This window comes from Crocodylus siamensis, chromosome 4, assembly GCF_052110815.1.
Source record: "Crocodylus siamensis isolate JL-2025a chromosome 4, ASM5211081v1, whole genome shotgun sequence".
Classification (NCBI taxonomy): Eukaryota; Metazoa; Chordata; order Crocodylia; family Crocodylidae; genus Crocodylus; species Crocodylus siamensis.
In genome coordinates, this window is record NC_143398.1 from 209,386,524 (window position 1) to 209,398,540 (window position 12,017).

The following is a 12,017-nucleotide window of genomic DNA, read 5'->3' on the forward strand; positions in this document are numbered from 1 at the left end:
GGAACAGCATGGTATGCTTGAGAGTGTCACTGCCAGCTACTGTAAGTTTCCAGTACAGAGATTGCTTTAGAATCCTGTTTCAGCTTTTCTATGGATCTTCTATACTGTTTCTTGTAAGTGAATCCTATCTGACAAATTATCTATGAAGCAATCACATTTTCCACAATTAGCTTAGGTTAAACATATTCCATTGCCTATAAAATACTAGTCAATCAGTATCTGCTAGCTTTATATGCATGTGGGAGAAACTAATGTTTATTTTTAAAAATACTATGTCCATCCATAATGTTACTTACATGTTGTATATTGTGAGCTGTTCAAAGATGGGGACTGTGACTTACTCCATGTGGCAGGCAATGAGATACCTAGGTAACTGGAATATGAGAATGAAGATTTGACTAGCAAAGATTTTAAGCACCAATTGAACAAGTTTTGAGAGTCAAATATCAGGTAAAATACTGATATTTGTAATTGTTGGCAAGTTTATATATTTTTTTGTATAAGTTATCTTAGTAATTCATAGCTATCCCAACTCCCCTCTCAAATGTCAAGTTTTAATGTATTTTTCTAAAAGTAAGTTGCTTTTTCTTTAGTTAAAAAATATAGGTAGACGTACATGTCTGGATGCTGGTGAAAATAACCATGGTGGCAAGCCATTAATTATGTATGCTTGTCATGGACTTGGTGGAAATCAGGTAAAATATTATATGTACTTAATTTCTTACGTAACTGGTATTTACCACTTTGACATGCCTGCATGTAAAACTCTTTGACATCAGGTAATATTAACATACATTTCTTGGTATGCTGATATTCTGTGTGTTTTATCACCTGCATTAAGGGTTAGCAATCATTTGGAGTGACAGGTTAGGTGTTTGCAACCTTGCCACTGTAGGCTGCTGATTCCCTGTCTCCACCCCTAATTCCTACTCTGCTCTGTCCCCTTATCCTTATTGGATGATGTCAATACCCTGATGAACACCAATGCAGAACAGCAAATTTAATGGCAAAGGCACAGAAAAGGAGACTTTAACAGTCTTTAATGTGGTCCTGTAAATTAGGATCCACCGCCCCCTTACCCACTGCTCCCCCACCCCTGTACTGAATTAGATCTTTGCAAACTGGATCCAAATTCTTTGCAGGGCACATCAGGCCTGTAGGCTGCAGGTTGCTGACCTCTGACCCTATATTATTTCTGCATGAGAGGATGGTAAAATACAGAATGTGTAGAACAGGTTTTATACTCCATAAAATACTGCTGTCCACTTCTAAAGTACTCACACAGATGGTATGTGCAGATAGCTTTGCACACAAACACTCCTATGAATAGTTGCAAGTGAGAAACTGCATGCATGTATCAGAGTATTTGCACACTGCATGCAAAAATTTGCTGTAATAGAGAAGTAGTTTGATATTGTATTGATTGAAAGAAATACCTCAGATAGCTGCTGGTGTCTTTGCCTATGATGACAGTGTCCAGTATAATTACACGCTGCATTATGCAGAATTCTTTTTTTTTTTTTTTTTAAGCCTACAAAATTGTTGGTACAATTTTATAGTGTAACTGTATTCTCAGGAAGAGTTCAACTTCAATTTCCAACTCTGGGCTACTGAATAAGCTTGCCCCTAGGGCAGTGTACAGAGGCAGTTGGATGCAAAATTTTGCTGGACACATGAATAAACTGCACAGAATAGGCTTCTCAGCCACATGATGCCAGTTCACTGTTCTGTCATGCAACCTGCAGTTCTTCCTCACTTGACCTCTCTTCTCTGCTACAGGAACATTTATTTTCCTCACTTTTTCTTTGTAAGTTTTGACACTTTCTCCTTATTCCTTCTCTTATTGCTTCTTTCTTTGTCACCAGGTCTCATGTTTTCAAGGAGGGTACAAGTGGAAATCCTATTAGTGGGTGACCAACCTGGCAGGCCTAAGCTACATGCCCTGTTGTGCTTGCAGTCTCACAGTGGGAAGTCAGAGCAGTTTGCCTTAAGCCACTAAAAATCTAGCATTTTGAGAAATAGAATACTTAAAATCACTGACTTGCTCCAAGACACATGGCTCTTGGGAGCAGGGATGTATGTTTGTATAATATCAAGTGGAATGCATTGCAAGTATTTGTTGAATACTCTAGGTACCACTGTACTAAAAACAGTAGTATAACTGTTTAATTATCCTTTAAGCAAAATTGATTAATAAAAGGCATCCTAAATGACAACTTTATTTTGGGGCCTGATGGTTTTTATCCTTTTTCTAGTTTTCAGTTCAATCGCTGAGTGTTATCTGTGGTATGTACCACTGTAATGCATAGGTGTTTTACACATCTCAGTTGAAATCAGAGTAGCCTAGATGCTCAGCTGCAGATCTGTTAGCTGCCTTGCTATGTGAGGCTTATTTATTGCACAGCAATTTCCTTTGGAATTTATTTGCTGTGTTACTTGATGGTTTATAATACCATAAAAATACTTTACACAAGTATTAGTCCATAGGCTTTGAACTGAAAATACCTTTTCACACACAGGCGTATACTGCTACTATATCTACCTTTACCAGCTTATCTTGTATATTTTTGTTGTGTTTCCTTTTTTGTATTCTGCAGTAATATTTTGGCTTTGTTAGTATTCTGCAAATATCTACATTTACTATAGATGGTTCTGGTAGCAACTTGCTTTTTAAAGTTCCCTGATGATTTCCATTATATTACCCTCCCTTTGGCTGCTAATAAACTTTCCTAAAACTTTAAGGGTTTCTGTGTCTCCAGACTGAATTTTCCATTAGAAACTTCAGTCAAGATGGATCAGCTGATTTGAAAACAAAGCTATGGAAAAATGCTTGCTATCTTTAGCCTCTCCCTGGTTTGGAATGTAAACTCGAATTATTTGTGATGCGTGTTGCAGGTTGCCATTCTTATGAAAATTCAAATCTGGCCAAGTTATGAATCTCTAAAAATCTTAGTTAAGCACATGCCTAGCGGAGATGTTAGTTTGACAAGTTAAATTTTATTGCTATTCAGGGAAATTCCTCTGGTATAATCAGTGCTTCTACTGCAAATTCGGCATTGAGGAGGATGTAAGAAGCTGACCAACTGGGATACAGATGTGCGAAGGTGGAAATGAGTGTAGCACCAAGTGGAAGCCTTGGGAGGGAAGAAGGAAGGACTGGGATGAATAGATCAAGGAAGGGATTTGTGTGGGAAAACTAATAGATTCAAGAAGATGGGAGGGATGGGGGGAATACTGTGACTGGAACAAGGATGTTGGGGAAAAGTCAGAGGCAGAAAGCATCAGGCCTGTAGCCGCAGAATTTCAAGGGATGCATTTAATTGTTCTAGTTGCTTAGTTTCTACTGAAATATGTATAAATATATTTTTAAATTATTTAACTAGTATTTTGAATACTCTGCACATCATGAAATTCGACATAACATTCAGAAGGAGCTCTGCCTGTATGCTTCTCAAGGTGCAGTACAGCTTCAGGACTGTAGCTACAAAGGCCAAAAAACTTTCACCCCAGGAGAAGAGAAATGGGAGCTTCAAAAGGTATTTACCTAAGCAGTTTATGCAATAAATGAATGTACAGGTCTGGTAGCTGAAGAAAAGACTTTTCACTGAGAGAGAGAGAGAGAGAGAGAGAGCGAGAGCGAGAGCGAGCATGCGCATTACACTCACACTAGTTGAAAAATCTTTTCTTCAGCTACCTGACCTGTACATTTTACATTTGTGTATATATTTACATTTTATAATTAAGGGGGTGGCTCTGCTCTGGGAAGAATGCTTAGAGATGTCCTGAGCATTAGGTTACAGCTTTAAAGTACAGCTCAATCTGATAGCAGTGGTTCCCGACATTTTTAGACCACAGACTGGCAGACCGGAAGTGACCGTGGGCTGGCAGCCAACCCATTTTTATACTCAGTATTCTGAGTATAAAAAACGGTTAGCAGCTGGTCCGCAGTGTGTCAGTCACTTCCGAACTTCTGGTCTGCCAGTCAACCCTTTGTGGCTGTGTACCAGGCTGTGGCCCAGGGGTTGGGAATCTTTGGTATACAGTAGCAACTGTAAAATGAGAACCTTTGTGCAGGTAATAGTAGAGAAATGTCCCCATCACAAAAAGAATAGAAAATGGAGCCAGTTTGTATGTTTATTGAGCACTTTTGGCAAAAGGTTTTATAGATTAAATGGGTATAGAGAACGTATTTTCCTCTTGTAGAAGTGGTTCCTTCCTGTCATGACTGGCATGAATTTGTGGAACAGTGTTGGGTAGTTTGCAGTGCCAATTTTATTGTCCTGTACCTGTCATAGGAATAAGGCTTCAGTCTCAGTGCTACTACCTGTTAATTCTTAGTCTAAAAATCTAGAATTAAATTAACAAAATTGTATATACTTTAAAAATCTTATGGCTGTGCTGTTTTTTTCCTTTCTAGGATCAACTGTTATATAATGCAGCATTAAATATGTGCCTTACAGGAAATGGAGAACATCCAAGCTTGGTATCATGTAATCCATCAGATTTGTTCCAGAAATGGATTTTTGGCCAAAACATTTGAATACTTCATGCAACAAGAAATATATTTTTAAATACTTTAAAACTGTGACCATATATTATACACTACAATTTGTTAAAAATAATCCAAAACCAGTTGATGTAAAAGATATCAAAACACTTTATTATTTAAAGAAAAACATAAAACTTCAAAGCGCCCTTTAAAGTTGTATTTAGATTATAATAAAAACACCAAAGAATTTTGTGATGTCTCAGCAGTTGGGGAAAAAATGTTTACAATTTGTTGGAAATAATTTCCTTCATACGATTTTGTTAATGTTAACTAACTACTGATTTACAGATGTTGTAGACTCATCTCTTTCGGAGAGAGTGTAGGGTTTTTTTCTTTTGTTCTGTTTTAACTTATGCATTCCCTTTTGTAATTAATTCAGAAAAACTGGCCCATAAGATTAGGGGGAAGTTATCTTGCACAGTGTCTTAAAACTGAGGTGCCTTAAATGGTGGTTATGGGTTTTTTTACTACTTGCTTGACTTAATTATCTGCAAAATTCACTTTCCTTTAAATGAATCTGAAGAAAGAGAAACTAAAAATATCCTTAATCTTCCTTTAATTTCTTATATACGTCAATGAAATAGAAATATTTGGATTCTAAAAGTAAAGCCAAATGGAAAATCTGGTTGTCCTTTGGGGCAAATCCATGAATGGTTCAACTGCACTCCCCTTTGGCTGTGCTCTGAGAGCTCACCAACACTTCATCACAGCTCCTGCAAGAAGCTCTGCATGGGTTGTGAGCTGGTTGGTATGGATTCTGCCCAGGGTCTATGCTTTCAAGCTGCTCTGGAGACCCCTGCTCTTCATTCTTCCCTTCCCTCTCCTTCACCTGCTGAATTCAGCAGTAGGAGAAATGGGGGGGAAGTGAGGCCAGAGACATGCAATCTCTGCTTTAATTTGTCTGCAGAGCCTCCAAGCTGCCTCTGCTCACTGCTCATCCTCTTTTCTCCCTGCTGTTGAATTCAGCATGAGTGGGGAAGGAAAGAGTGAAGAGCTGATTGAAAGCAGGGATTCCAGGCAGAGTCTGCTCTGGTGAGTTCAGAGCTCCAGTAGGAGCTGCTGAGAACTCATTGGTATCCAGAATTGCAGCAAGGGGCTCCAACTACATCCCCTTCCGCTGTGTGGCACATGTGCAATGAGCTTTCTTCACTACACTTGTGCCCTGCTCTTGAATGAGGTGTGGACATGATGCCATTGCTGCAATCCTTGATCCACCCACGGTTGTCCCAATGATAACAAAATCGCAAAAGAGCAATAGTAGGTTAATCTTTTACTTTTTTTGTTGTGTGTCCAAAACATTACTGTTTTTTCTGGCATTATATTTTGTCATTTGCAAAATATGAAATGATCTGTTAGCATTTTTGTTCATTACCTCTCTTCATTTTTGTACTATCAACAAAAGTTAACCATTTGTTTGCCTTTTCAAGTGATTTGTATAGTACATTGTGCATATACGGAATTCCTTTTATGTTTCTCTTTCAATTATTTGACTTAGCTTTTAATCGTTCAGGAGAAGTTTGTTCTTCAACTGTAATATAGAATTTTATAATGAAATGGTATAAGTTAACAGAAAAATAAATTAATTCAGAAATATGCTTCAGTAATGTTATCCAAGCAAGAGTTTTTATCTTACAGATATATATGGAAAAACATGCTTTAACACGTGTTAGCTGATTTTAATGTGCATTGAAGTGTCATGCTGGAATTCCAGTGTATTGCAGCAGACTTGATTAATCAAGATTGCTGGAGCACAATCATGCTTTAGCAGCCTCCTGCATCCCTGTATATTAGCATCCCTGCACTTAAAAATGGTGGCAGGAGCACTTGAACTAAAGCTTGTCAAACAGAATTTAGTTTAAATGCCCCCACTGTCATCTTGAAGCACGGGGATGCTGATACAGGGCAGTGCTTTAATTAGAGCGGCTCTGAGGGGTGGGACTTCTTTAATATTTTGCTCAGATAATAATATAAGAAGTGCTATAGTGGGTTAGACCAATGGTCCATCTAGCCCAGTATCCTTCTCTGATAATGGCAAATGTGGATGCTAAAGGGAGAGTGCTCAACTGGATAGATCTGAAGTGGTCTATCCCCTATCCATTACCCTCCCTAGCATTCACCTTTATTAGTTTAGAGTTGCCAGAGGAAATACTTCCAGCTGTTTCATTCAACAGCTCTTAATAGATCTACGAGGGGTGATCAAAAATTCTAAGACTTAGCCTTTATTTTAAAGAATAGTGTACAAACAACATTTTTATGAGCTGTCCCCTTCAAAGTAATCTCCCCCAGATGATATGCACTTGTCCCAACGATCCTGCCACTTTCAGAAGCAATGCTGCAAGTCTTCAACTGTGAGTTCTTTGAGTTCCGCTTTCATATTCTTATGGATGGTTGGAATGTCATCAAGTCTCCTTCCTTTCGGCTTCATTTTTGGGAACAGAAAAAGATCACATGAGGGCAAGGTTGGGTGAATACGGAGGGTGTGGTCTCACAGGAATGTTTGTTTGTTTGTTTTGTTTAGCCAAAAATTCTTGAATGGAGACAGCAGTGTGTGAAGGAGCATTGTCATGGTGCAGAAACCATCGACCATTTTCACACAGCTCGCGGCGGTTTCTTCTAACTTTATCCCTCAATCGAATCAAAACCTCCTTATTGATTGTTTGACCACTTGGTACAAATTCCTGATGAACAACACCCTGAACATCAAGTCTTAGAACTTTTTGATCAAACCACGTATATCCATGAGTTTGTCTGGTCCCTTTTTGAATCTGGCTCTGCTATCTGTTTCTACCATCTCTTGTGGCAGGTTCTACCACCTCCTGTGGAGTGAATTCCGCAAGTTAATTAAGCATTGCATTAAAAAGTATTTTCTCTTGTTAGTTTTAAGCTTCTCTCCACCTAACTTCAGTGGGTGCCCCCCTAGTTCTAGTATTCTGGAATTTTGTGAACAGCAGTTTCCTGTTCACTCTGTCTGTACATTTCATGACTTTACAGACCTTTCTATATCCCTTCTTAGCTTTCTCCTTTCCAGACTGAAGAATTTTAGTCTTTTTTAGTCTTTCCTGGTGTGGTGAGTCTATCCATACCTCTGATTATTCCCATCCTTTGTGCCTTTTCTGGTTCTACTACATCCTTTTTGAGATATGGAAACCAGAATTGCACATGGTATTCAAGATGTGGGCTCACCATGGATAGGAATAGTGGCATAATAATGTTCCCTGTTTTTTTTTCTTCATGATGCCCAACATATTTTATTTGCTTTTTGGGTTGCTGCTGTAAACTTGAGCTGACATTTTTAGAGAACTATCTACAATGACTCTAGGATCTCTTTCCTGAGTTGCAATAGCTAGTTCAGAACCCAGAACTGTGTGTATGAAGTTGAGGTTATTTTTCCCCCCGTGTGCAATCACTTTCTCTTGCCAGCATTGAAATTTATCTGCCATTTTTCTGCCCACTCACTTAGCTTGGTGAGATCTTTTCTGTAAGTCTTTTCTCAGTCTGAAACTTGACTGCCTGGAATAATTTGGTATCATCTGCAAACTTGGAGATTTCACTGTGCCTGTTTGCAGGCCATTGATGAAAATGTTGACTAATTAAATTAGGACCCTGTGGGACCCCACTTCTGACCCCTTTCTTCATCCTGAAAAATGACCATTTTAGCTTTTGCCCTTTGCTTCCTATATTTTTAACCAGTTCTTTTGGTTCATGAAAGAACCACCCTTCCAGTCCTATAGTAACACAGGTTTTTTTGGGGGAGGGGGGAAGGAGGAGAGGGGCTTGAGGTCTTTGGGGAAGGACTTTGTTAAAAGCTTTTGAAAGCCCAAATATATTGTCAGCTGCATCCCTTTGTCCATGTGCTTGTTGACACCCTCAAAGAACTAAAACTATATTGAACTCACTTCAGGTACATTGCTCTTATTCTGGGAAATAAGACACTGAGAATATGTGAAAATTATACGTGAATTTTTAAAATTGTGAAATCAATCTGGTTCTTCCTGAGTAATCTGTAATATTTGCTTAAACCTAATATTTTAGTGAACATCCCTGTCAGTGAATATTTATTAGAATATTCAAAAGGAATAGACGCTTTAAAAATTCAGAAAACCTGCTCCCTATGGGGTGGGAGCGGGTCTTTTTCCCTGCCCCTACCCTCTTCCTCTTCACTGGAGAGGCAAGCAAAGGCTATGACATGGGAAAGCAATCGTGTACAGGGAGGTAAAGTGTATCTTGGCGTTTAAGACTCCCATTTCCTCTCTCTTTCCCCCCTCCCTTTTTTTGGCTCTTTGAGTGGGTTAATGGCATGGGGATATTAAAGCAAACTGCCCAGGAATGGGTCCTGGCAGTTACTGTCCCCTGTGTTTGGGAATTGTAGTATCTTAGCATTGTGGTATACCTGAGACTAGATGTCCAGGCTACCGTCAGAGTCCCAGGCCCTTTTACAGCTGTTGCATTTCAGCCTAGCTGTGCAGCTGAACCTTAACCATATGTTTGGCTGGCAGATTTGGGACAGGGCGAGACCTGTCTGGCCTGGCTTGAGCCAGAGTGAGACCTGGCACATGTTGATCCAGGCCTCAGTGTGATATAGTCCTGGCCAGTTTTTGTTGCCCAGTTCAGGCCCAGTGTGATAGGCTTGGGCCTCCTTTTGTCTTTTGTAGTTTATATCCCAACCAAGCGGTTTGGTTGATTGCTAGATGTAGTTCAGGCCTGAGCCGAGATAGACTTGACCTTTCCTTCAAGCTTTTTTGCAGTTTTCTGCCCAGGAGAGCTAGGATTGGGACTAAGAGTTTCGGGGTGCAATATACCGATGGAAACCAGAGTTAGCTCTTCAAAGCTGCCATGCAGGAGTGGAGGTCAGCACTCCACTGTCTCCAGGAGCAACAGAGCCCCTTGCAATTTTGTTTTGTAGTTAATAGTGTGTTTTAGAATTATATTTAATGTTTTCTTTTGTTTTATATTCTCTGTAATACATTTTGGTGTTTGCATTTATACTGCTTGTGAGGAGGGGGTTTTGTTTGTGAGGCATCCTAGTAATTCATTTAGTGTTTCTCAGGTTGCCTGGGTGGCAGCTCCGTGATAATATTACTGAGTAATTAGGTAAGGCTCAGATGTAACTAAGGGACCGACGGTGAGGTTGTGCCTTCTTGGGATTCTTTGCCATGGCAGATGCCATAGGAGCCAGGCAGGCACAGCTCACAGCCAGCAGATTGAACCTGGCCCTTGTTGCTGCTGATCAGTGCCTGGCCGAAGGGTTACAATACTTTATTCTATTTAACTTTAGGGTAAGTACTGTTTCTTATTACACTTTTAAAATGTCTAGCATATTGACCTGATCTATATAGGCAATGTAAGCACAAAAGTAATGAAAATAGGTAGGAACAAAATCGTATTACTTAAAGATCACTCTGTTTTATTTAGTGCAATTAAAACCCTATGACAAATGTAAAGTTTAACTTGCAGCACTGGTCAACACTAGCTGTGTATGAAGGCAGTTGCTTCTTTAATTTATTTTTCTCATCTTACCACTGGAAGCTGGTTTTGCTTTTATTAATCATTCAAATACAGACATATCTTTGGGTGGACCATGTATCTTTTCAGATTTTGACAAAGCAGGGAGAGCTAGCAGGTCATCCAGTCCAGTTCCCTGCCGTCACAGGCATGATACTGTAGAACCCCTTTCATAAACTTAACTGATTTTAAGACGGAGCTTAATTTGTTTGTCCTCACTAACCCCGCTGGGAGCCAGAATGTGATGGCTCTAATAGTTAAAAATGTATTTCTAATTTGTAGACCAAGTTAATTCATGAGCTGTTTATAGGTATATGATGCTGTGTGAATTTTATCCTTTAGCTTAAATATTTCTTTTTTCTTCCCAGCTATTTACTTCCAGTATATTTGTAAGTAGCAGTTATATCCTCAGACCTTGTTTTGCTAGGCTAAACAGACAAGCCCTTCTAACTGCATCCTGTAAAAGAGGCTCTCCATTCACGTGATCACCCCGATTGCCCTTCTCTGTATTTGTTCCAGTTCCAAATAATCTTTCTTTGAGGCCACTGACCAGAATTGTATGCTGTATTCCAGCTCTGATTTCACAGACACCTTATGCAAACAGCACTAATATTTCCTGTTTCTACTTGAAATACATTTTCTAATGCACCATCAGATCAGAATTGCCTTTTTCGTGCTTGCATTACACTGGCAGCTTAGTTATCTTACAATTGACTAGTGCATCCAGGTCCATCCCTGGTGTATCTACACACATACTCTCTGATGTGCATGAGGCTATTTTAAAGTGCATTAAAGCATCACAAAAAACCTGTGCTCTTTAGTTAATGCACATTAAAATAGGCTAATGTCTCTTTTTCTAGTACCTTGCAGTGCAAGTAGTAAATTTAATGCATATTACCTAAAGCACATTAATGAACATGTAGATGTGCCCACTTGTTGGTTATTTCTATATATTGGTATTAACTGCTAAGTGTATGGCTTTGCATGCTGTACTGTTGGATTTCAACTCATTTCTGCTACTCCAGTTCTCAGACTCATCCCTTTTTTTTTCTGTATGACTGCCCAGTGCTCCTCTGTTGGCATTGCCTCTCAGTTTTGTTCCATCAGGAGATTTTTGCTATCCCTACCAGGATTAGTCATGAAGGACACCCACACACGAGCTTAGATGTGCTGCAGCAGTCCGAATCTGCTGGACTGCTGCAGTCCCCACGCTTAAAAATGGTGGCAGGGGTGCTTGAACTAAAGTTTGTCAAACAAGCTTTAGTTCAAGCGCTCCCACTGCCATTTTTAAGCATAGGGACGCTGGTACAGGAGACACAACAGCGCTTCAACTACAGCACCTCTCCGAGTTGCTCTAATTAAAGAGCTGCCCCCTCCCAACCCTGAGCACATGTAAAAGTGCCTGAAAATATTAAACAAGGTCAGTCCCAAGATCTGATTCTTGAGGAACTCAGTTAGTAACCTTTCTTTTTTTTAGCTTTTAACAGTTAACAGCTGTTGTTTCTTCTTCAGCCACTTCTTTTTCCACCTTACAATTTTGCTAGCAATTTTGATCTCCTCTAGCTCAATTAATTTCCTATGTTGCAAACTAACAAATACATTACTGAAGTCTAGGTAGCTAAGATCTATTTTACATTTTCTAGAATCTTAAAGAAAGCTGTCATGTTAGCATGTCATGATACACCTCTGGTAAACCCAGGTTGTATTTTTATCCTAATTTTCCTATGCCCCCATGTCTTTTAAATGTTCTTTCCTTCCCATATTAAAGCCTTGCATACTACTGAAGTCAGGTTTCTTTTGTCTTTTTTGTAGCTTATGTCCCTACCAAGTGGGGTGGTTGAGCACTAGATGTAGTTCACACCTAAGCCAAGATAGGCCTGACCTTTCCTCTAAGCTTTTTTGCAGTTTTCTGCCTAGCAGAACTAGGATTGGGACCAGGAATTTCAGGGTGCAGTATGCTGACAAA

General features: G+C 39.4%; 1 protein-coding gene across 4 annotated transcripts in view; it reads left to right on the top strand.

Moving 5' to 3' along the window:
- GALNT3 (polypeptide N-acetylgalactosaminyltransferase 3) overlaps window positions 1–6,305 on the top strand; it is a 41,502-nt gene extending 35,197 nt beyond the window's left edge. For 3 of the 4 annotated variants that reach the window (XM_090045582.1, XM_090045584.1, XM_090045583.1), the window contains 3 exons: window positions 594–695; window positions 3,384–3,536; window positions 4,418–6,298. In XM_090045582.1, the coding sequence (XP_089901708.1) occupies window positions 594–695; window positions 3,384–3,536; window positions 4,418–4,540 (378 nt within the window). In that variant the 3' untranslated portion in view covers window positions 4,541–6,298. Of the gene's footprint in view, window positions 1–593; window positions 696–3,383; window positions 3,537–4,417 lie in introns of all 4 variants that reach the window. The other variant, XM_090045585.1, reaches the window with a different exon arrangement.
- The last annotated feature ends 5,712 nt before the right edge of the window (window positions 6,306–12,017 follow it).